The sequence below is a fragment of the Lissotriton helveticus genome, chromosome 6 (genome assembly GCF_964261635.1).
Source record: "Lissotriton helveticus chromosome 6, aLisHel1.1, whole genome shotgun sequence".
Taxonomy (NCBI): Eukaryota; Metazoa; Chordata; class Amphibia; order Caudata; family Salamandridae; genus Lissotriton; species Lissotriton helveticus.
In genome coordinates, this window is record NC_136067.1 from 1,096,907,524 (window position 1) to 1,096,934,310 (window position 26,787).

Sequence of the window (26,787 nt, forward strand, 5' to 3'; positions counted from 1 at the left end):
GTTTGGTTGTGTGTGGTTGTGGTTGTGTGTGTGGTTGGGTGTGGCTGTGTGTGTAGTTGTGGTTGTGTGTGTGGTTGGGTGTGGCTGTGTGTGTAGTTGTGGTTGTGTGTGTGTGGTTGTGGTTGGGTGTGGTTGGGTGTGTGTGTAGTTGTGGGTGTTGTGTGTGTGATTGTGGTTGTGTGTGGTTGTGTGTGTGGTTAGGTGGTTGTGTGTGTGGTTGGGTGGTTGGGTGTGGTTGTGTGTGTGGTTGTGTGTATGTGGTTGTGTGTATGTGGTTGTGTGTGTGTGGTTGTGTGTTTGGTTGTGAGTGTGGTTGTATTTGTGGGTGTGGTTGTTCGTGTGGTTGTGTGTGTGTGGTTGTGTGTGAGTTGTGTGTGTGTGGTTGTGTGTGTGTGTATTTGTGTGAGTGTGTGGATGTGTGTTTGGGTGTGGTTGTGGTTGTGTGTGTGTGTGTGGTTGTCTGTGTGGTTGTGGGTGTGTGTGGATGTGTGTTTGGGTGTGGTTGTGTGTGTGGTTGTGTGTGTGTGTGGTTGTGTGTGTGTGGTTGTGTGGGTGGTTGTGTGTGTAGTTGTGTGTATGTGGTTGTGTGTGTGGTTGTGTATATTTTTGTGTTTGGTTGTGGGTGTGTGTGTGTTTGGGTGTGGTTGTGTGTGTGGTTGTGTGTATTTGTGGTTGTGTGTGGTTGAGGGTGTGTGTGGATGTGTGTTTGGGTGTGGTTGTGGTTGTGTTTGTGTGGGTGGCTGTGTGTGTGTGGTTGTATGTGTGGTGCTGTGTGTGTGGTTGTGTGTGTGTGGTTGTGTGTGGTTGTGGGTGTGGTTGTGGATGTGTGTGTGGTTGTGTGTGTGGTTGTGTGAGCAGTTGTGTGTGTAGGGTTGTGTGTGTGGTTGTGTGTGTGTGTGGTTGTGTGTGTGGCTGTGGGTGTGTGTGGGGTTGTGTGTGTGTGGGGTTGTGTATGTGGTTGTGCGTGTGGTTGTGGTTGTGTGTGTGGTTGTGTGTGTGACTGTGTGTGTGACAGTACTACTAAAAGCATCTCAAAATAAAGGAACACAAACAACGGGAAGCACCAAAGCATTAACACAACATGTTCTTTGATGTTTGATGTTCTTTGAACGAGAACATCAAAGGGGCGCCGCGAAAGTGATCACGGGCGAAAGTGATCGCGGGCGCTTAATGAGCATGACGAGTTTTGCATGGCGCCTCTGCTCCTAAGCGCGAACCCGCGCACATGCACTGCAAGCATTTTTTGAAGCCCATCTCACTTAGGGTCTGGCCAGATCAGCGCAAGTGCTGGGTCAGGCGAGACCTGAAAAGGGATAGCACCAGGCGGGTCGGCATCAATTCGTAGTTATCAATGTGGAGGGAATAAGAATCTGTGATCTATTCGGCTTCCAGAGGTTACAACAATAATCAGGGGGAGATTGGATTACTTGTCCTGTGAAATCAGGGTCTTTGTAGTGTTGGAACCAAATAAAAACCCTCATAAAACGTACATAGGCCGGTGTCTGTATATCTTGATTCTCCGCCTTGGAGTAATGTTACAGCATCATCATAGGGTTCTTAGATAGTATGCATGCTGTCCTCCACCCGGAGGTAGATCAACTGATTTTCCAGTAGTGTCCAGTGATTTTTAAAAAGTGAAAATGTGCAAGTGCTCATGTGCAGTGAAGTTAAAATTCCCTACATCACTATATAGCACAAAAATTTTATTAGGAAAATAGTGATGTGAGAAAATAAAAAAGATAAAGTGCGTCCGTAGACCCAGTTACCAGTCTACCGCACTATGGGTGAACATGTTTCAGCCTTCTTGTGAAATTTAAAGGCTTTTGTCAGGACCAAAGGTGCATTTGGATGCTTGTTGCAGCCCCTAATTACAGTGGTTAACTTACCACCTGCATTTATGAATTCAGATCTGTAGTATCTTTGAAATGAGCATCCTAATGCACCTAAATCTGAATTGTCCAGGGAGCTCACCAGCTCATTTTGCTCTCTTATAACATGGTTCGATGTAACTCCTGCTGTCCGTGTACTACTAATCCCTAGCGTGCTGTTTACCGCTCCTTATTCAGTTTCTTCTTTCAAGCCATCTAAGTTGCTACTACTGTGAGAGGACTTTATTTCCAGACCAGTTAGATGTTTGTGCTAATCTTCTGGTTCATGGACCAGGGGCTGTCTCTTATGGTTTTTACTTTTGTTTTTTTACAGCCTCGAAGCCAAAGTGATCATGACCCCACACTGTGATTGGTACATGATTTCACAAATAACGGGAAATACTTCCTTTCTTTGCTAAAGCCTTTTCCGCCATGTTCCTTCTGACCCAGTTTCCATGTAGATCCGATCACCATTCGTACATCACTGTACACCACCATGATGCACCTGATGGGACAAACATTTCAAGCTCGAATTTATTCCACCTTCCACAAAAAGGGAGAGAGGGGAGACAGAGGTGTATCTTCACCCAACTGGGTGAAAATACTAACAATCCAAGCAGCAATCTCCATGGAAACATGGTCTAGGCATAATGAACTACTAGAAGAGGAGCAGGATATAGAGGTCAACCAAACCATCGAACATTTCCACAAATGATGGAAAACACACACCTTCATTAGCCATCTGTGAGATAAGGGTGTAAACTGTATAATCTGCTTTATGATCAGTGACCACTAAATTTCCAGAGGAGATATTCCAATGTGTCTCTGTGGCCTTCAGAAATGCTGAGACTCTATTTTACCTGGCCAGTTCGAAAGACGTACTTCCTCTCTCCTCCCAAACTAAAGGAGATCAGAGCAATAGTTCAGTTCCAAACCTAGCACTCATTACTTTTATTTCTACATTTGCATCCCGAATTTCCTTTTACTCATGCATCTGCATATTATACTGCATACAGACGTCTCCTGGGCTATCGTTTACATCCTCACTCCACTGTATACAAGGCACAATCATTCACTGAATACCCACCACCCTGCGAGCGATGACAACACAAGTTTTTTTTTGAAAGATGGATTTGATAATCTCATCAAAGTACCCACGAATCAGGCTACCAGTTTTTCTACAGAATCCAGATACTTGGCAATCCATTTCAGTTCTCATAAGCCTGTTTACAGTTTTAAAAAAAATAGATAAAATATTTCATAGTAAGCACCTGTCGTTGACTCAGTCTCTCTTAAACCAGCAGAGCCTAGATTTTGAGCACATCTCTTTCCCAGCTACTGCGAGAATTATGGCTTCACCTTGAATGCACTTGACAGTGAGACATTCTGTGCCGCAAAAATCATTGGCTTTTCCAAGGTCTTTCAAAAGTTGATCCAGGCCTGCATACATGTCGCATCTGTCTTTACCTATGGCCTGCCTTTTTGCAGAAATCTTGTAAATCATGTGATGCATTCAAAAATACATATTTTTTCCACCGACCTAGTTCAGAAAGGGTCATTACTGGGCCCACTCTGCTTTTCTTTGTGTATTCACCATGAATATTTTCCTCTTAATTTTTCGCACGTTCATGCCTTCGCAGAAGGCATGTCTTCGTTTCAAAAGCCAAACACGTGTAGCTAAGACCATGCTAAAACGGAATTGTTCTCGGTAGAGAGCGAGAGAGAATAAACCTGAAATTATTACAACTACTACAAATATAGGTATAATAAAGTACATTGCACCATGGGATATACCACAGACCCATCTAGCCTGCCCATGACCATGCCTGCTTGTACAGTGTAGACCATACTTGGTACTTTGCCGTTTGTTTGATCTTTCAGTTCCCCCGTATTGGCTTTATCTTTTTAAAAAAAAGTAGGTTAAGCATTGCTAGGTGTGGAAGTCACATAATAATGCCATTTTTACCTCACCCAATCACGGTGTCCATATCAGTCTGTACTTGTTATTTCTGCGTCTTCTATTTTCTTCCTTAATCCCCCTTTTGACTGAATCTACCACTTCACTACACTTTGACATCAGTCCTCCAAAATCTTCCAACGAAAGACTTCTTAAAACTTTGACAGTAACTTTCAGACCCTTACAACCATTCCAAATACTTTGCATGCAACTGAAACATCCCCTAATAAAAAACACTTCTATTTCCAAAAAATTAATAATGTTTTTCGCAGAGCTGAACTGCTAAACCCCAATAGCCCCCATATCTGCTCTCAGCACCCCCCTGTGGTACACTCTTGATTCCCACCATATACCACCCTACTCTTTTTTTCCTTGACAATCTCATGGAAAGAGCAGTAGAGCATTGACATTACAACCCCAGGTGTGTTATCCATCATAAGACCTGCAGAGACACTGGCAGATTTCTGCCCCTTCTGTAGCACTGAAACTGCAGTTGTAAATTCTGCAAGCCTCCCTAAAACAATCACTGAGTAATCTCTGAAATGGGAAACTCCTACCTCCTCAATGTTTTGGCAGTTTTCAGTGCCATCCCTTAACAATTCTTATACAAGTCTGCACATATGGATAGTTCAGTCTTCAGCTGGTTACCTCCTTCTGATGGATACTTCTACCCACAGACTTCCCCATCTTGTGAACATTTCCCCAAGAGTCAAACTGGATCTGGAAACCCCAAAACAGTACTGATGCACACCAGTGGGTGGCTTTGTACGACTCTGCACGGACGTTGTTCTGCTTCTAAAGTGACGAGTGGGGCTGCATATAAACTCTACCCAGACTCACTGGCGACATTTCCATGCCTTTAGATGCAGATATGAAGTAACTTTTCTCCCAAATGTTTTTTTTCAGTGTGCAAGGGACAATATGTCACCTTCCAGAATGACCAGGTTTGATCTTTGTACAGGCTATTGGAAATAGATGTCAGTGACCGATCCCAAAGAGGTATTTCTGTGGTGCTTGGGTCTGGAGCACAACTCCAGGACCTGCGACAACTGTTCCCAGATCAACCCGAAGACAATAAGGGACCACAAGGGGAATTCTACATTGCCAAACATTGTAAGTCTTCGCACCGTAACCGGTTGAAGCGGAAAGAAAGGTTCTGTTACCACAGCCAAGGTTATTACCGCGACAGGTCATCATCGTGGTCAAAGTCTTCGGGTAACTCTAAGGAGTATAAGAAATCTAGGCTGAGTACTTTGTGGCAGCCAGGGGTTGGTGGATCTAAATGTTCTGATGTAGGTAAATATTTTATGGCTAACAACTAAGGGTTGCCTTTGAGTGGCCCCTCAGAGAGAGAAAAACACTGGGCCTACATGGAATAGAAGATGTTTGGTAGGCCCCCCAGGGAGACCCTATGTTTCCCTAGATGGGCTTGTCTGGGACATGGCATATGTCTCCGATGTGCTTTTACCTATGTTGGTGGTATGGAACTTGGTGACCAAATTGGGGAACCTACAACATTCCCTTCTCTCTTCACCCTCCTCCCCCTCCACCTCCCCTTCTTGGCAATCCTAATTTCAGTCAATATCTAGACAAAAAGCTATGGTGGTGGTGGATGGGTGTTTGCATAATGTTGAGCAAACTATTTCAGAACCAAAAAATCAATTCTTTTTAAGAGTCTAAATAAGATTTTGGTGTGGAGGAAGACAAGGGGTATAGATATTTTCAGTTTCACCACTGGACACTCGACCAGTACAAAAGGGCAGCTGGCACTAGAGAGCTCACAGATTTTGAAACTCTTTACTCACTAAAATTCTACTAAAGGATTAATCATGGCTATATATATGATAAAGTAGCATCCACTCTCGATATCCACATGAGACAATTGGAGAGGGCGATGGGGAAGGAGATAACTTGAAAGATCTGAGAATCCCTTTGGGCTCATATTTCTATAATTATGGTTGGTGTACAGAACAGGAACACTTGCAAAAGTTGATGTTCAAATTGGTACAGGACTCCAAGTAAGCTTAAGTATATTTTCCCAGACTGTGAGGATCACTATTGGGGAAACTGTGGTGAAAAAGGAAAGATGATGAACTTTTGGTCGACATGCCCAGAATTTGCTACCTATTGGAAGAAATCCCTCAGTCAAAGAATGGGGGTGGAGTTCCCTACACCTGATGACCCATAGATGTCGATTCTAAATATGTGACCTCTACAATGGGAAGCCTTACCACAGCGTATGTAGACAGTAATCTGCAGTGATACGCTCACTCATTTTCATATGGCGGAGGCTATTGGAGGAGGCTGTGCTGACCCTGGTTGACTCTGTCCAGGAAATATGGCGTGTCACAGTATGTTTTGGTGTTTTGTGTGTTTACATAGTTACACACACACTACACTGAGTTAATCAGTGACACGCACACTGTCAGGAGAGGTGGAGGTCCATCTGTAAAGCTTGTTATCAGTGATACACACATTGAGACTTTCCTAATTGTTTGCACCATTTAAGTATATTTGAATATCACAGTGTATTTAAAAAATGTTAAATACTACCATAGTTATTTAAAATATAATATAATACTTTCAGGTGTGATATTTATTTATTTTTACAAATTCTACTGTCCTCATTCTTGACATGCAATTAGTAAATAGTCTGCCTCCATTTTTACAACCTCCAGGTGATCCACCAATTAAATGGAAGATTTGTTATAGGGTTTTTATAAAACATTTAGGGGCTGTGGCAGGAAATTTGAAGTGATACCTTGCCTAATTGTTAATAGACATAAGGCCCTCCCTTCCACGTTGCCCCCTCCCTTCCACGTTGCCGATGGCGGCGATTAACTGGCGTCTTTGCAGCTCTGGACACCGTCGCTGATTCTGTGCCTCGGAGCGCTTTTCAGAGCTTTCCTGTGCGGCGGTGAGGCCGACTTGGAATGGGGCAAGTGAAGTGAAGCGCAGTAAATCTTCTCCGGACCCCGACCCCATGCCCAGTTTGAGCCTGCGGACCTGAGTCGTGTCGATAAGCTTTTTGCTGGAGGTCCATAGGACTGCAGCGTTTCTACATCGTCTGCTATATCGCTTTGCCCCAGCGATGCCGGTGGGTGAGTTTCCCCGCTTTTTCAAATATAATCGGAACTTAGTGGCTCCTGGCATGGGCATGGGCTGCGGGAAGTTTAAGAGAGCGACACATCAGCTTAAAGCCTTTTGAACTCGGCAAACTTTGGTCTCTCTTATAAACAAGGTGTTCTGGACTATTGCTACTGCTAGCACTGTGTACCTGAGGAAGTGCCGGTCCTTGTAAGTTGTGCCGCATCCCCCCCCCCTCTCGGGAGCCGGGACTACAAAACCCAGCATTCTGTGTTTCCTCTGGGGGTTCCAGAAGGAATTGAGGGGTCCAACGTGGTGCAGTGGTTTACTTCCTTCTTAAAACAGAAAGCCAGTTCACCCCAGCGGCTGCAGCGTGAGGGGAGCCCAGAGGACTACAATACCCAGACGCCGCCACACACGAATCCCGCGCCAGGAGGCGCCTGATAAGGAGACCAGCCCGGTGGAGCGGGGGACAGCAGGACTCCTGGGGGTCATTTCCGGACCCAGCGCCCAGCAGCAGTGCTCCCAGCTGTCGCCGCCAGTCCACCCCAGCGGCTGCAGCGTGAGGGGAGCCCAGAGGACTACAATACCCAGACGCCCGAGCGGCACTACACGCGCCACACACGAATCCCGCGCCAGGAGGCGCCTGATAAGGAGACCAGCCCCCGCGTCGCGGGGTCGGCGCTGGTAGAAGCCCGGGACAAGGGCGGGACCCCTTGCTTTCGAGCCAAGAATCGTGGAACATTGACTAAAGGTACCGCTATCCACTGATTATTTCCGGTTCATTTAACAGGTCCCTCCTAAGGCTCATTATAGTTCGGTAGTCGAAATTGACTTAGTTTAATTTTAAAAGCTGTCACGCTATGTCTTGCAAAGGGGGCATTAGAAAACTTTCCTCCCAGGGTGACCTGCTTAGGGGAACAATGGACTTTTATATTAAGAGTGCAATACTGCCCATTGCTAGTGAATTAGACAGAATAGAACGATCCCCAGCCTTGGACAGTTCTCTCAGTATGGGTTCTCCTCCACAGACTGCTGATATAGCCCCAGCTATATCATTATTGGATGAACTAAATCAAATGTGTAAATCCTCGTACGCCCCTCTGGATGTAGAAAAAGTGCAAACTATCGCTCCAATCTCCCCTATAGTTACGACTAATCCTGGGTCTAGCTGTTCTTCCCAACTAACTCAAATTCTACAGGTTACGCCCCTCATAATACGACCAATAGCAAACTCTCTACCTGCAGCCTACACCCAGGCGCTCTCTGCCAAAAGGAAGAGAGATGAGGTTAAACAAACGGGCAGTCAGGCCAAGCAACAAAAATTAAATCGAAATCCATCTTTACCCAATACTCCTAGCACTGCTACACTGAAAGCATCTACACAGACTTCTCTACTGTCCGCGCTCGAAACTATGATGAAGTCAATTATATCCCCGTTGATCGATAAAATGACTAGCTTAGGGGACAGGCTCACGGGGGTTGAGGAAGCAATAAAAGCTAAGTCGATAGTTACAAAAACCATGGGAGGATCCGTACAATTACAGCATCCAGCCCCCATAGAAACGCCTAATTCCATTATACAAAGCAAGATCACCCGTAACCAATCAGCTGCTCCACACATGAAAATCTTAAATATCTCGAAAGCCGCCACAACATCACAGAGTTCTTACCCTAGGGCTGGGCAGAATAAAGAGACGTCATCTCAAAAAAGAATAGCGGCTAGTCATGATACTATACCACACAAAACTAACCACCTACATTTGCCACCAGAGGCAGCCCCTATCGTGTGTGTCCTCTCAGGAATACCTGAACTCCCAAAGGGGAAACATGAAAGACAGCAGGACCTAAGGAACAAAGTAGTGTTCTGGCTCACCAAAAATAGACCTTTGCCCCCCAATATAGATGGGACTATATTAAGCGTTAGAAGGGTGGGCTGGTTAGGACCTCTCACAAAAAATACTGTGGGCGATTTGGTACTCGTAAAATTTAGTAATAAATATGTCGTCCCATACCTCCAATCTTGGCAGCCACAAATAGGTGATGGACCTATATCCGTTTGGAGTCTAAGTGAATTCTACCCCAGAACATTATATGCCCCGTCGCAATGCCAAGCAACACAGAGTAATTTCCGGACGGTAAGAAGTGGTCTTGTACTGAGTGGCCGCTTCTCCCCTGCTTTTAATTAATCTGTTCACTCTCCCTGTTGCTCATTGATTAGCTGATTTATTCTATTGATTTAATCTATTCTTAACAGATGCTATTTTTTTAATGAAATGTATTAATGTATTGGTGTATATTTATGTACTGCTGTTGCTTTTATGATTTTTATACTGAAATCGAATAAAGCTAATCAATCAATCATCATAAGTTTTCACAAGAGAGAAGCAATAGATTTATATGTGGCAGCTTTATGCTTCTTAGCCTCTGACTGTGGTTTGAAGACTTAATGGATCAATTGATCAGGGATCAAAATGTGGTCAGATGCTATGACATGAAAGTGCAGGAGAAACTCCTTACTTCTAAAAATCCATCTTTGAACTAGACAATAGACATTGACAAAAGTTTTGAAATATCTCAGAAGAGTTTAAGAGAGTTGATAAACAAAGAGTTTTGTAGCAGGGTTTGAACAGGTTTCTGCCAAGGGTGAGAACACCAAATTTCATGTTCAGCAGTAGAAATTTGATGCTAATAGAAGTGACAAGAATTCCTTTTTTTTTACGAAAAGAGTATTTGTTTCAGATGTGGGTGCTCTCAACATTTCCTTAATGATCGTCCGTTTCATGCAAAAAATGCAACATGCAACAACTGTGGGAAATGGGGTAATTTTGCAAGGTGTGCCAAGCAAAAAAAGAACAAAGTAAATGTGGTACTTGATGTAGATTCAGGTGAATAAATGGAGGGGCTGATGGATGGAACAAGGGACATGGTTTTAGTTGTGCATGATGAGAGTGAACAGGAGTGTAGAGGTCCATATTCTTATTTTCGGGTAGATGGAAATTCTTTAAGATTATTAGTAGATTCTGGTGCAAAATGACCATAATAACTGAATAATTGTTTAAGAGGTCCTGGAACAACAATGTTTTGTTTCATCCTGACAGGTGTCCGGTCACAAACGATGGGAAAAGGATTGAGTTAGTCGGATATTTTGAATCTACGCTTCAATTTAAAGAGAAAACCATTGTAGATGAAGTGTATGTTGCACAAAAAGGACTTGCCATTTTAGGGTGGTATCACCAAGGTTTGTTTGGATTGACTTTAAGACCGGGCAAGGAAGCACAATTGTCATTGGTCAAAGAGGGCTGACTGGACACCAGTAATGAGTAGATGGTGAAGTTTCCCAAGGTTTTTGATGAACGCTTAGGAATGATTTCTGGGTTCAGACATAAGATCAAGGTCCAGGACAATGCAAATTCCAGTGAAACATAAACTTAGGATGGTGCCATTTAGCATCAGGGTAGAACTGGCCAAAAGTCTGGAAAAAATGTGTATCCAAGGAGTTATTGAACCCATAGAGTCCTCCCTATGGCTTTCTCCATTGGTTATTGTAAGGAAGAAAGCTGGGGACCTAAGGGTTTAAGCACGAAGCGGAGCGAGTGGGGCAGGTGCGGAGCAGAAGCGATCGCTCCGAGGTTGGCAGACAGGCTCGATCTCCCGAGGTGAAGGAGGCGAGGGCGGAGGCGCTTAAGATGGCGGGCGGCACTGCGCCGTGGACTCCGCTGACTGCGGCCGCCGCTGGGAGGTAGGATTGCGTCCTGCGCTACCCCGGCTGGTCGAGACTCTCGCCGCAGCAGATGGCATAATTTCCTATACCTTCACTTCGGTGGAGACCCCCACCGAGGGAATCCTTCCAGCGCCTGCCTGACTCTAAGATGGCGGCCGGAGGCGACTTTTGGATGGCGATCGCCGCTTCCACTGGCTCGCCCCAACTTCTCCCCAGCCTCCTGCTAATCCGGCCCTCTCTTGGATTTTTGGCCTGCCTCCCGACCTGCTGCCAGTTTGGGGCCACTGCCAGTGCCGGAATGCCCTGGGGCCCTGCAACACGGGCCGGATCTCCAGACCACTCACCCTCCCCCTCCCCCCCACAGGGCACTAGTGTTCTGAATGGACTCCACACTGCTTGCGGGTGAATCCACAAACAACCCACCGGCAGCAGTGTAGCGCCCCATGGCCAACGCGTGACCGTACCAATAGCGTCAACATGGCCTTTACCACCTGGCGCACTCTCTCCCCCACCGAGACGGCTGACTGCAAGCTCTCCAAGATGGTGTCGCGCCTGCGGCTGGCCTCCAGCTTCATCTCCCACCTTCACTCCTGGACTTCTTGACTTTTTGCTTTGTCCTGACCATCACTTTGCTGCTGTTTTCGGACAGTTTCGATGGACTCTAGCCCTCCTCCCATTCCCTCGCCCATAAACCCTTTTCCCCGTGGATGATCCTCAAATGTTCCCTCCCTTTTCCGCTTCCCCTTCTCTCCATACCCTTGCATCCCTCCCACCCTCCCTTTGTTCTGTGACTGCATCCACACTTATGGAACTCTGCTCTTTGACTTATTGTAATAACTCTAATCGATGGTATTTGCTTTAGACCTTGCACCATATACCTTGCCTATGTGACTCTTTAGTATATCCAGTCTTATCCCCTCCCTATGTATATAGAGATAACTCTAATCACTAGTGTATGCAGTAGACCTTTGTACTCTCTACCATTCCTATGTGTCCATTAGAGTATATCCGGTCTTATCCCTTCCTATGTATATAGAGATAACTCTAATGACTAGTCTCCTATGTGACTTTTAGAGTATTTCCATGTGTATCCCTTCCCTATGTATATAGAGATAACTCTAATCACTAGGACATGCAGTAGTCCGCTTTGCTCTCTTCCATTCCTATGTGACCTTTAGAGTATATCCAGTCTTACCCCTTCCCTATGTATATAGAGATAACTGTAATCACTAGTTCATGCAGGAGTCCGCTGTGCTCTCTACCATTTGTCTGTGACTCTTAGAGTATATCCATGTGTATCCCCTCCCTAAGTAGATAGAGATATCTCTAGTATATGCCTAGAGCTTATCCATTTGTATCTCCTCCTTGTGTGACTCTATCTCTTGTACATTTGCAATTTTTTCTGTTTGTACCTTTTTTTTTGCAACGCATGTAATCCTAAGTCCGTATGTTTTCAACTGGTTCTTATGTAAGTCAAAAGTTTGCAAATCTGTTTTTCCGAATGTAACCATCAGTCCTTATGGTTGAAACTGGGTCCTATGTAAAGCGCTCTGACACCTTCGGGTAAAGTTCGCGCTATATAAAATCGCATAAATAAATAAATAAATAAATAAATAAAGGGTTTGCATCGACCTACATAGTTTGAACAAAGCAATTTGGGTTGAATCACATCTCTCGGATTGATGACATTGTGTCTAGTTTAATAGTTGCTTCTGTATTTAGCAAGATTGATTGAGCATCTGCTTATCATCGGGTGGAATTGGATCAGTCATGCAGGCACCTTACTGCGTTTGTCTCACCAATGGGTACTTTTCAATTTAAAAGGATGTCTTTTGGGCTAGCATCGGCTGCCTTAGTTTTTCAATGGATTATGGAATCTATATTGAAGGGCATTAACGAATTAGTTGTTTTTCAAGATGATATTTTGGTTACAGCTAGAGATATCCAGGAACATGAAAATATTATGCACAGTGTTTTGGAAAGACTTTAACGAGCAGGTGTTGTGGTGAATGTCAAGAATGGGAATTTGCAAAGTCACAGATAGAATATTTGGGTCATGTGTTTTCTACCAAGTGTGTAGAACCTCGTCCTGGTTTAGTGGAGGCTATTGTAGTAGCTCCAGCACCCTGCATTAAGGAACAAGTATAACCATTTATGGGGTTTGCGAGTTTTATGTGAAGTTCATTAAGAATTTTGCAAACAAGACAGAGAATTTGAAGCATCTGCTAAACAAAAAAAGTCTTTAAGTCAGATGAGAGGTGTCGGGAAGAATGTTACAAATTTAAGGCAGAGATAGGGTTTGAGAAAATGATGGGACCGTATCATCCTGGAAATGTCTGCATACTCACTGTGGAAGCAAGCAATAGTGTTCTAGGAGCTACTCTTTCACAAAATGTGCGTTTGTGTGAGCGCACGATTGGGTTTTCTTCCAGAGCTCTGCGTGAAAACAAGAAAACATTTTCTGTCATGGAAAAAGAGTTACTTGCTTGTTGTTGGGCAGTGGAGTGTTTCAAATGTTTTGTGTTGGGAAGAAAGTTCAAAATGTTGATGGATCACAAAGCTCTGCTTGGGATTCTTAGGGGGATGTCATTATAGATTTGACTCAAAGGATTACGAGACTTAGTGCAAAACATCTTCAATACTATTTTGAGGTGGAACACATTCCTGGTGGGAGAAATATTAGGGCAGACTATTTATCAAGGTCTCCTCTAAGTATGCCTTAGGTAGAACCTGAGGAGGGGGAGGAGGATCAAGAATGCCTTATAGCAGCAGTGGATGTGTGTTTGGAGAGTTCTTTTGTACAGATGAATGGCTGGAGGGTATGGACAAAGATGTCGTTTTGAGAAAGGTGCTGGAGTATGTTATGTGTGGATGGCCGATAGAATCTGCTCTCTATCCCACTGTCCAACCATTTTTCAAGATATCAGACGAATTTACATTAGAGAATGAGGATTTCATTATGAGGGGCAATACGTTTATTCCCCCAGTTTCTCTTAGAAGGTGTATAATTCAAGCAGGTCATGGGGGCCATTTGGGGCAAATGGTCACCAAGAGAAGGATTTGTGCTGTGTATAGGTGGCCCAGCGTGGACAGGGAAATTGTGTAAACAGTCAGAGATTGTGTCACTAGTGATACAACACTTCATCTTTACATCCTGTACCTTGGTCCAAACTTGCTGTGAATTTCATTGGACCTTTTGGTGTTCTGCCAATTAAATTCAAATATGCTATTGTTCTGGTGGACTACCATAGCAAGTGGTGGGAGGTAGAATTTGTCCAAGAACCATACACCAATGTTATTTTTTTCTTCAACAACATTTTTCAGAGAGAAGGTTTACCAAAAGAGCGGGTCTCTGACAATGGTATTCAATTTGTGTAGGGGGAGATGAGGGAGTGTTTATCCAAAGCAGGTATCACACACAAAAGGGTGGTGTTGTATCATCCACAAGCCAATGGTTTGGTAGAGAAAATGAATAGAACTTTGGTAGAATGCATACTGTGGACAAATCAGAATGGAGTTGATGTGCGAACCGCAGTGGAGGAAAGGGTTTTTGCTAATCGCACCAATCCCAATACCATTTTGAACAAAACACCATTTGAGATTATGAGAGGTCAAGTGCCTCCCAGTGTTTTTTACTGCATGGCTGAAAGAGAACAGATCTAGTTCTTCTCGTGAATGTAATATAGATAAGTGTATTTGCCCTTTGGTGGAAATGGCACAAAGTAAGGCAAAGCAAACTTTTGATGATGAGCATGGTGGGAGCAAGCATGACAATGCCATCATGAAGGGAGATTGGGTTCACATAAAAGAACCTTCTCATGTGCCCCAAATGGCAGTCTAAATTCAGGGAATTGGTATAAGTTGAGGCTGTGAGTGGTCATTCCATCAAGTTGAAGGGAAATCAATGGTAGAATAGTTGAAGCGTTGTGAAGGTTCAACACAGAGACGAGGTTGAGACATGTGAAGTGTGTGTGTTGGTTCGGAGTGATAGTGCCTATGGAAAATGGTATGCATCAAAAACGAGTCATCAGAATACCATTAAGATATTGATATGTTCGCAGTGTTTCTTACATTTGTTATGCTATTTACAGGCGGAAGAACATTGCATTGTGTTTTTTGTATCTCACAACATGCATTATATTTATTTTATTTTGTTTGTCTTTTTCAAGAATTTATATTTTGATGTTTAATTATAATTCCTTCTTCTTTATTGTGTTTTGGGAAAAGGAAGATGTTGTGGTGATCTATTAAGTGATGTAAGGCAGTGGTGGAACACATGATGTTCTGTGTTCCATATTCTGCCCTAAGAATGTTCTTGTCTTGGGTGTCAGTTGCCTCCTGGTGCTGTTTGACGAGAGATCTAATAAACATCTGTACCGTATACTCTCAGTTCATGCTTGAGTATATTACTACACGTTCACTTTGGAGTAGCAACCTTTCTACTGTCATTTAGTTTCTGAGGCAGTGACATTCGGGTAAGAAGTATGTGATTTCTGTGTACTTTATACATTTACAGGAATACAATACAAGGAAATGTTACATATATTTAGGGGATTAGCACGGATACATAGTTAATGTCCAAAATGTCAATGGAATAGCAGTACGAGAGAGAAACCACTGCAAAATGCCACCCATGATTAAACATTGAGTGAAATTACAACTGGGGTGAGAACCAAAGTAAAAGTATGTAAAGCGGAGCTGAGGGACTTAGAAACCAGTGAACACATGTGTTAAGGAGAACAGGCAGTAATCATGCGAGAAAAATGTGTATAGGATAGGTTAGTGAATACTGGAAGATGAGATATAAGAGGGTGTAAGATGGAAGTATCCCAGGATGAAGGCAGAGGTCCGAAGTGCAGTTAGATGACTCAGATATGAAAATTCCTTTTGAAAAGAAGGTAAAGTTCTTTCTTAAATTTTATATGACACTTGATGGTGCACACAGTTGGGAAGTGAGAGTTCCAAAATGTGGTCACATCATTAAAATAAGATGATCCTCTGTTTTTTTAGCCAACACCATCCAGTTTTCAGAAGATTCATATTCCAGATTACAACCATGTTTTGTTAATTCTGATAAGCCCAATAGGGACACTGACCATTGTAACATTCCCAACGCCAAGTAACAGCAAACTTAAATTCAGTCCATAAATCACTAGGATCAACGTCAAACCGTGTATCCAATTCAGTCCAAAGCATTTTCAAAATCATTGTCAATCTGTGAACCTCTTTATACAATTTCTCAGGCTCCTCTTGTAATTTTGGAAAATGTATCTGAAAGGCATTAAGGTCGCCCCTCGTCTAAGGCACATGCACATAATCGCAACCATGTACTTCTCTTGAAGAAAATTCTGCAACTGCCTCTCACTCTGAATCACCAACAACCCCTTTGTTTTCTTTCTTGCCTCTGCAGATTTTATTTTTAGTAGTAACATTCTTCTTCCACCTATCAGTACTTCTTCAAATCTCTCCAGCCCATTATCTATTCAACTAGATCTTTAATGTGAACTTGTGAATTCATTAATCCCAATTCTTGTATTTCCTCATTAGTCAAATCAACTTTGTTTTTTTTTGGTACATTTCTCATTCTCCTGATGACAACCTCACACTCATCAACTAATTGCTCCAATTTATCATGTTCTTTATTCGCATACCTCGTTGCTTCTCTGATGAAGTATCTCATTTCATCGACATTGTTTGGCACAAGTCTGGTTGTCTCTAGTATACCCTGTATTATTTCTCTAGAATTAACCCTTAAAAGCCCAGTTTTAACAACATCTCTCTCTTTAGGCGGTTCAGCAGGGACACCAGCATATAATTTGAAAAGAGACAGCGGTAGAATCTCTGCTAGTACTTGGCAAAATTGTCAATGTATTCTCAGGTGGGACACAACATGATGTACCTATAACTGTAAGTGCAGTCCATCCATGTGCCTGTACATTTGTACAATATGCATTTTTTTGTCCATTATTGCTTTCATTATTACAAGTCAGCCTTTAGTCTTGGCTAACTTTCTCTTGCCATCTGATGACAACTTTGACAATAGGTTTGTGGCACTAGAGGGCAAGCTTCAAGGTGGCTCAGACTAATTCTAACTGAGTGGATCCTCAATTCCGTTTCTGGATACGAAAGCAGAGAGTCAGAAGTTCATAGCATTTCGATGGCAAGCAGTGAAAAGATCAACTTGTTTGTAGTGATGTTGATATTCTCTCTAGAGGTTATTCAAGAAAATGTAGAGAACGATGGGTCGAGCACCCAGAAGGCGATTCCTTGGCCAGTGGTCAGTTTTGAAAGCGGGCTTAAAAGATTCAGGGCCTTATTTAGATCTCGGCAGATGGGTTACTCCATTACAACAGTGAGGGATATCCCAACAGCCAAAATATAAATCTCATAGGATATAATATATTTATATTTTAGCAAATGTATATTTTGGCAGATGAGATATCTGTCACCGTTGTGACGGAGTGACTCGTCTGCTGACATCTAAATCACACCATCAATCTCCTGAGCGTTAGAACTGTGGTAGGGAGCTTGTATTCAATATCGAATATACTTTGAGAGGTTGTATCTTACAAGGGATATGCGTTAATCCATTCTGATTACAGTCCACAAGGTAAGCTCTTATCCTTGAACTTACACTCAAAGTTATCATCCTTGTTAAGCAGCTGCTTTAGTTATGCCGTGAGTGATCTCTTGAACTCAAAAGGCCTGCCTATGCACCCAGATCCTCACCCTCAGCACACATTGCCTCTGTTCAAACCAGAGACCGTAATTGAAATAAATTCTCCCGCTGGGGAATATATTTGGTCTTTTTTGTCTTAGTTTACCTTGGAGCCTCAAGGGGTCTCTTTCTGTGGCTTTCTCATTGCAACTCTCACACAAATTCTAAAATGCCAGTCCCAGTTTCACTCCCCTGCACTGTTTATAGCCTGAAACATAAGTGTAGAAGTCTGAAGCACTGATTAGCCACACTTCGGCACATGTGCAACAGGAAGGGTCAAGTCGCTGCACTCTGCTTTCCACCACTAGTCTCCACCTCATAACCCAGGCCTCTGCCTGAGGTTCCAAGCTCCTTGATCTCTGGTTTGGTTCGGAGCACTGATTTGCACTCCACACCAACACCACAGCCTGCCTCAAGTAGGAGCTTCTCACATCCAGCAAGATGCGGTCCTCAATTAAAAATAGAAAAAATACAACTTAGTCGCAATCGTGAATTTCCATTTGAGAAAGGGAAGAAGTGCTTCCACTGGTAAATTCCTGGATCCCAAAACAACAAAACCGTCACTCTCAGGTCTACCCGAGTTGCACCATTTAACTCCGCTCAGGACTGGAAACAGTTGTTTGAGACAGAAATGACAGGATGAAGGCAGAAATGGCATGGGGCCAGCCAAACTTATAAGCAGGGCAGGAATTCAGTAAATGTTTGCCTAGGCTATGCTTTTTATTGGGAACACCTAGGATGTACTATCTAGGTCCCTTGAAGAAAGACCTGCTTGGAATTTTTGTAAGCACCATAAAGCAATTACCAGATATATAGTGGGAAAAGTTTTGCGTCTCGCGTCTCAGATACCATTATAAGTTGGGGATTGCTAAAATAATTGCAGAGACTTCACTGGGCGCCCTCGGGTACTGCATTTGTGAAATGTGTAGACTTTATTATATGGTGCCATTTATCCTCTTTTACCTTTTGTGGAATCTAAGAGTGCATTGTAATGCAGGTTTAATTTACACCATATGTCTTTACAACTGCTTGATACTTAGTGCACAATCTCCTTGCAGTGGCTGTCTGCATTCCCTAATTTGTGCTGTTGCTTTCATATTTGTAAGCATGGATGTAGCCTTGTGTAATCAAGAAATTCGTAGTTAAAAAATACATACATAAATGTAGCTATACAGAGATATTGGGGCTGCTTTCCTTATCCAATGATCCGCTCTCCTGTGTTTCACGTTTCGCTTCCGCCCAGCACAACCTACAGCATGGGGGTTTTGGATTAGCTCACTTCAGCGATCGACTGTCTTGCACTGTGAATGATTGCATTTAGCCTGATCACATGTGCACATCTGCCTGAAAAGAATTGTGCTTGGATGCCAGGGCTGGTGGGACAATATTTTCCTTTAGTGATGTTTTTTTCTCTCTTCAATTTTCATAGTTTATTTTTATTTTTCATAGTTTATTTTTATTTTTCATGTGTATTTCTATATATCTTCATGTCATTGCAACTCTAAGCCACGAATACATTTTCTGTGTCAATAAGATTGATATTTTCCTGTGAGTTGAATGAAAAATAAATAAGGAGTCTAAACTGGACCGAGTATACCTGCCTGTTCGAAAATGCTCAATCTATCATTGAATTTATTATATGCAATGCTTATTTTTTTTTTTTAAACGTTATTGCAAGCATAAGGCCGCTATTTTTAGGATGCATGGAGTATTTTTTTCTTCTTTTTGGCATATGCTTGCTTTTAAAAAAATAAAATCTATCGCATCAGCTTTCCAAGACCAAACGTATTGACTTTGCCAGGGATTGTTTAAACTATTATTGTCTCAAAGCTCTCCAAAGAAGTTGTAAGTAACCATGTTACCACTATGTAAATAATTAACCTGTGTTGACTGACTTTGGTACTTGTCTGACTATCCGTTGTAGCATTGCTAATGCTACTTAATTATACAATCTTCTGTTTTACAATCTAACTGAGTTACATTAACTTTCTGTAAACCAAATTAATTTGGCATAAATAAAAGAAGTAGAAAATGCACTGGACTGCAGTTTTTCCCGATTGTGGTTTTAATAGTGTCTTCTTGCTGAAAAGCAAAATGCAAGAGAACCCGACTACAAGTGATTGGTAATAGAAATACCACATGCACATCCTTTGAAGGGCAATGTCCTACTGAAAGGTAAGTAAAAAATGTAGACTGTGGAATAAGTGAATGCAAGATAGCCGATATTATTCTACTAGGAGTAAATTTAGTTCGAGTTAAATTATTATTGAGAACTGTTCAGTTTTCATTTTTGGTTGTTCTTCGTTACCTACCAAACGATGTATCAGTCTGTGCATTTTAACTGCAAGGGTCGTTTGCCAAATATTCTTGGTTGTCATAAGTTGGTTGTACACTTTACTTGTCTGCAGCCACTAAAAGACTAATAATCACTGTGACAAAATGCTAACTTAATGCAATATGTTATGATTTTGATAATAAGTATGGCAGCTTTTGCTACACCTTCTGCTCCATGTTGATTTTGTGCATGTAGTTGCAGGAGTCTATTTCGGTGTATCCATTCCTCTAACAAGCTGTGCAGTAGAGTTTATTGTATTTGTTTATTTCTTGCAGTGTTTGCTTTCCCAGCCCAAATTTTGGTCTATTCAGACTACGGTGCTATTCTTGAGAACAAAGCTTGAGAAGGGCAGCAGCCGTCGGATAGAGCGTGCAATGACCCAGACGCAGGTAGGACACTGTTTGTTTATTTCACATTCATGTTTACCCCGCTCTGCAATCTAAGTTTTTATTCAAAGGAAGAAATTATCAAGGTGGAATTTCCCAGGTTGTCTATGCCAACATAATCTTGAATAGCTGTCTCCTATGTCCCCATTCTATATATGTGAGATGCTTAACAGTTGACCAGGAAGTTGCTTCTCAAATCTATTGACCCAAAACTGTGGACGCCTTATGCATCTGTGTTTCAGTCTAGGAACTGGATAACATCAACGCTTCCCATGTCCGAGATACATGAGTTAATTTCTGCTCTCCACAAGGGAACACATATGGGGATCCTTGCTAGAAGGTTGAATGAAGCCCACTCCGACCTAACACGCCTAGGATTGCAGCTAAATCCCTTAGGCGCACAGATGTACTCATCAGCCCCAATGGCTTAACAACACAAAGGGTCTTAGCTTGAATGAGCATATGTCTCCTTACGATTGTTTCTCTTGCAGGTTCCCCGGACCACCCATTTCCACATCCCATTCTCGCATGCAGCATTTTCCACCTTTTTTCAAGGCACATCTTTAATGAACATATGGTTTTGGTGCTAGGTAAATGTGGCACATAATAAACAACGTCCCAAATATTAATGAGGCATGCAATTTGCAACCCAATTGGGAATCACACACCAATTTCATAAACTTTATTCGACAATTAAGTCATAAAAGTAAAACATAAAATCACATTTCCCAATGAATTAAAAATATCATTAAGAAAAGTTGTACAATAAATATTTTTTTTTAAAAAAGAATTAAACTCCAAAAGACAATTGCCGAATATCACATAGCTAAAAACACATCCGTAAAATTTATAAAACTCATCATTTGTATGGGTCAGATGCTATATTACAAAACTCATATCCCAGCTACATCCCAAACATTTGCAGTGCAAATAAGCAGGTTAAAGAATATTCTGAATTCATTTTCATAGTACTTTTGCCCAAATAATCCATACCCATTTTAGGAATTTTGCCACTGCTATGGCAATTGGAGGATTGGGGTCTGTACACAAGATTCTTAACGCCTCCTCATGTCTGCGGGTACCGATTAGTTTACATATCGGTTTAATCCACATCTCTCTAGGGGCCACATAGAGGGGACAAAAAAAAGGAGGTAACTTATCGTCTCTTGTTCTTCCCTGCACCTAGGGCATTTATCATAATAGTTTTCGCCTACCCATTTAGCTGTGAATGACCTTGTTGGAAGGGAGCCGACTCTGAATTGAAAGTAGAGTTTACGGTCAAACTGCTTTTCAATGGCATCCCAATACAGTTCCAGCTTAGGGTAGACCTTGAATTCCAAGAAGTGACCTGTGAGGTGCAGAGATAGGCCCTTCGTTCTTGCATTTAATGTAACCATCTCCCAATATTTTATCGTCAAAACTTTTTTAGAGGGAAAAACAGCGTTTACCGGGTCATCCCAAAGTTCCCTCATTCCCAGGCTAATTAGCAGAGATCTTATAGCCTTTAGCCAATGTATTTTTTGTGAGGAATCTTTCGCTATTATTTCTTTTAGGCCCTCTGCATAATGCTGAAGCTCTTCTGTGGTCCATATCCTACGCCAGTACAAAAGCGGGCGTAGGAAAGCAAGATCTTGGACAGATTTTTTCCCAAGGTCCCACATTAAAGGTAACAACGGGGTACTTGCCGGGACACTAGTCGCTTTTCTTAGAAATTCATTTTCTGCTAGTGTCAGACTCCCTAGTTTTTCAAAACCCCATAGTTCAGCTCCGTAAAGAGCCGAACTTAGTACCTTCATCCCATATATTTCTAACAGTGGACTAATGGGTTTTGATTCAGATGACTTAAACCTTTTAAGAAGGATACCTGCCTGCTGGCGATGCTTAAGGACTGCCAGATCTAATTGGCTAGTCCATCCCAGATCTTTCTGAAGGGTAACCCCCAGGTAGGTAAAAGCTTCAACCTGCTCAAGCGGGGAGTTGTTCATGTATATCCTCCCTCTATAGGGTTTGGCACACCCAGTAACTTTACGGTCAGCAAGGACCATATACTTGGTTTTGGCTATATTTATTTCCAAACCCCGTTCTAGGCAAAAGTCCTCAAAACGCTTAAGGGCACGCTGAAGGCCACTGGGAGTTTTAGAAATTATTAAGGTGTCGTCCGCGAACATGAGGATCGGGACTCGCTCACCACACATCACAGGGGCATCAGTCGGGACCAAGGAGAGAAAACTCGCTACCCCGTTCACAAAAAGAGAGAACAGGGTAGGTGCCATGACGCAACCCTGCCTCACTCCCCGCTCAACAGGGAAGGGTTCCGTAACATCTCCCTGGCACCCCCACCGTACCCGAGCAAACGTACCCTCATGTAACCGGACGACCAAACACAGCAACTCAGGGGGCATCCCTAGTTCCTCCAGCACTTGCCACAGTTTGTTGCGGGGCACCAAGTCAAAAGCCGCCCTTAAATCTACAAAAACGGCATATAGAGTACCTTTGTTCAAAACCACAGTGCGCCAAAATAAAATAATGAATCGAAAGACCTGGTCTATGGTGCTGGTCTTGGGGCGAAACCCAGCCTGGAGGTGACTCAAGATGTTATCATCATCCATCCACGTCTGGATTTTTCCCAAGACCAGCCGTCCCATGATTTTTTGGACAGAGTCGATCAGGCTGATGGGCCTATAATTGCCTGCTAGCGACTTGTCCCCTTTTTTAAATACCGGGACTATTTCCGCACATTTCCATGATTGTGGGACTTCCATCCCCTGGGCAATGGCATTTGCCAAATGCATAATGTACAACCGCCATCTTCCCTTGTTATGTAAAAACAGGTCGGCGGGGACACAATCCATTCCAGGTGCACGGCGCGCGGTCACCAGATCTAATGCTCTGTCCACATCTCCTACCGTGAATACTGCTTCATTATAGAAAACGTGGACACGCGTTTCCTCGGTACAACCTGCTTCATTAGCGGCGTATTGTGGTTTAAAATAATCAACCCATGCACTTTGGGCAACGTTATTTTGGGGGATCTCATGTTGTCCGTCCCTATCCCATTTAAAAAGGTCCCAAAAAGCTTTTGGGTTCTTAGCTTTACAAGCTTCTTTAAGGTCCTGCCATCTGCACTCTTCCCATGCTTTTTTAGCAGTAAACTGTTTGTGCCTATAGTTGGCTCTAGCCGCCTTTACTTTACTTGGGTCCTTTGTTTTTAATGCTTTGGATAGCTCCCCCCTCGCTTCACGACAGGAGCCGTCATACCAACCCTCGGCTCTGCGAATTTGCACGCTTTTGCCTTGACGAGACTTACAGAAGTAGCTTTTTAGACTAATAAAGTAAATATCATGGGTATCCATAAAAACTCTGTACGGGAGTCCATGACTAGATTCTACCTCCATAATCGCCAGGACACCTTCCAAACCAGCCTCAATTTCTGTAATGATGTCCTGATGTTCTACCACCTGGCACCACTTTAGGCGGAGCTCATCATTAGTTGGAACTAAGTTCGACTCAATGGGCCCCCTAGACATTTCATCCACCTTCTTTAAACCCAAATTAAACACCGCGGTGATGGGATTATGATCACTCTCAATTCAGTCCACTATCTCCATGTCAAGAAGGGTGTACCACAACTTGAGAGGAACAAGTAGATAATCTATATGACTTGCTCTATTACCATTATCAAACGTTGCCTTGCCCATTTTATCCGATGGTGTACGGCCATTAGCTGCCCTCAACTGATGCCCCATACAGAGGGCCTTCAATTGAATTGCAGCCTCTGTCCATTAAAGATGTCTATTTTCAAGTTCGAAGGGAAGCAAAGCCTAACGGTAAGAATATCGCAGTTTGACCCGGGAAGTAAGTGGCTATGACTGTTAAGACTCTGCCTGACCCAAATAACTAAGCCCCCCATAGGGCGACCTGGGTGGTTTTTAACTGCAGGGACATACAACTTTAAATAGCCCTCTTTAAACACAGGATCTATCACCCAAGTCTCCTGGAGCAGACAAATGTCAAATGTATTGATAAATTCTATCCAGGCGGGTGAGTTAAGTTTAGTCCCCACACCCGCCACATTCCATGAAATGAACGATGTTTGACATACCACCCCAGCATGACCACAAACTAATTCTCCTGAATCTGGAGAACTCTCAGGTGCTTGGTATTCCTCACTCTGCATGGAGATTGATCCCACTCCTGATGCCTCATCTATGTTTCCAGTACCTGTCATGCTAGAACTGCAGGCACCTTTCTCTATGTGTCTGCAATCATGGGCAGTCACTTCAACTACCCTCTTGTCACACCCATCCTCACCTGTGCCTGAAGACACAACACTTAATACGGGGTTTTGGGGCACATAGCGTCAGTCACAATCACCCAACCCCGACAATGCCTCAAACCTATTAAACAGCCTTATATTACCCAAAGGACATGCATTAGTTGGCTCTCCCAGTGTAAAAATGTCCAATGGGTAGCCTAGGGCCATAGAAATATGATAGGGGGAGAGTTTGTATCTCGGGGGACCGATCAGATCGTGGCCAACTACAAATGTAATTAACCCCTTCCACGCTCATGACGAGCTGGGCTCGTCATGAGGTAGCCTCCTCGCACGCTCATGGCGAGCCCAGCTCGTCACGTAACATGCGAATCCGCAAAAGTCAGCGTGCGAGCGGAATTCCGCCCGCACGCATGCGGTTAACACTTCTCCAGTCTTTGAAGTTAATAATGATACAGTCCCCTTCAGTAGACTTAGGGCTCCTTCCCAACCAGTTCACTCTCCTAGCGAACAGCATTTCTGTAAGAATGTTCAGTGGTAATGGACGATACTTGTTGAGCCAGAAGACACACTTATTTTTCAGCTCTCCATAGGTTTCTCGCTTGCCATGGGCTACTGGAGGTACTCCCACTAGTACTACCACATATGGTGCGGATTCTGGTGGGAAATCAATAGTCAGTAAGGTAGCCACAGTACTTGTTACAGACCCCAATGATGGATTTGACAAGGTTGCTGCTGGTCTATTCTCTGCAACATGAGGCACTCGCTCCGTCCCCACTATGTTCCCAATGCCTGGCAGTGTAGATGGCGGTGGTGCCAAAGAAGGCACCATATTGGCTGCCTCAGACACTCTGGCCCCCACACTGATTGCCCCAGAAGTGGAAGAATCCAATGGATTTTGAGCTATTGGTGGTTTTCGTTGAGAGTTTGGAACACTACACCGTGTTCCAACCTGCTTCTGGACTGTTGATAACGAGAGTTCCAAACACACCAGTCTATTTTCAATAGACTCCAACCGATCATAAATTGGGTTGCATAGCTTCTTAATGGTTCCCTCCAGTTTTTTCCAAAATGGTTGACCCAGATCAAAATGTGACTCATTCCTCACGGGTACCTGTGACCCTCCATGCCCTTCATTAATAGGTGGTACAGTCTGAGTTTGGCTACCAGGTGACATTACTACTGCGACCTCCTTTGGAGCAATTTTTTTGCACACTTTGCTTTCCTTCCCCCAGCTTGGATCGGTGGGCCGGGACGTTTTCTTTTCGCTAACATCCCCCCTTCTAGCTATGCCGGGCCTGATTTTAAGTTACAGGCTGAGCGAGTTTTAATGTTAGGTGAGGGAACTCTTCGAGCACCAGGATGGGGGAGCAAACACATAGATGAAGACATGCTTAGCTCGTCTGTGAGATCTAGGTGGGGAGAAGAAATAATCTCCACCACCCCCGAAGGAGGGAGTGATTCCTGGATATCGTCCAGCCGAGGCAACGGTGATCTTGCTGTTGCCAAATTCCCCAAAGATGAGCGCTTATCAAACAGGGTATCCATGGATAGTCTTTTTTCCGTAAGTTCAATATCTTTGGCAAGGGCTGACGATACCCTAATCAAAAAGTTATCAAGTGTTCCCATTGGTGAAGTCGACATACTCTATATTATGAGGTTACTACTCCTCCTGTCCGAATGGACCACACAAACGATGGTATAACTTGACACTAACCTTGCGCCTTAAGATCTTACAGGAGATGTTGGTAGGGTGGCCCGTCCCGTCCTTGTTCGTTCTTGAACGGGCTTAAACGGGCCCGCCCTTGGCCCGTGCTTCGCCCGGCGCGATCGCGCGCAATTCCGCGACGCGGGGGCTGTCGGGAATTTCAAGTGCCTCCGGGCGCGGAAACAGCAGTGGCGTCTTCCGGCTGGAAGCAGGGCAGGCTGGGGAGTGTAGTCTCCTTTCGCTCTGCGGCCGCGAGATGACCAGCTGCGGCGGCGGGAGGGAGACCAAAATGCCAAGGAAACAACTCGCCGATGGAAAAGCCAGAAAAGTTAGCCCCCTGCCAGGGACATAAACCAAATAAATGAACAGGAATCACACATTGTTTGAGACTGTTGTACATTCACTTTTGTGAGTCGCAAATTACAAGTTACAATTCAATGCAATTTGAGAATCGCAGACAGTGAATGGTCTTACATCGGGTCCATTGAAGTTATAAATTACATGTTCACAGTGAGCGTCCTTTAATAGTTCTGTTAGGAGGAGACAGTCCACTGAGGTCAGATATGTCATGTGGTGCAGCTAAGTGAGTTGAGGATGTGCTTATAGAACACAGACGGAAAGCTTGCCCTTTTTGATTTTCTAGTATATTAGCAGGGTAGGACATTCCGACTGAATATGCTGTAAGTAAGGTGTTGTTTGAAAGCTGTGCTCTTCCAGGACCTGGTCAATGA

At 43.5% G+C, this 26,787-nt stretch overlaps 1 protein-coding gene across 2 annotated transcripts in view; it reads left to right on the top strand.

The window, feature by feature from the left end:
* TTC27 (tetratricopeptide repeat domain 27) overlaps positions 1-26,787 on the top strand; it is a 1,731,040-nt gene that overhangs the window by 1,199,596 nt on the left and 504,657 nt on the right. For both annotated transcript variants that reach the window (XM_078648753.1, XM_078648752.1), the window contains exon 10: positions 19,965-20,078. In XM_078648753.1, coding sequence (XP_078504879.1) covers positions 19,965-20,078 — 114 coding nt within the window. The remainder of the gene's footprint in view (positions 1-19,964; positions 20,079-26,787) is intronic.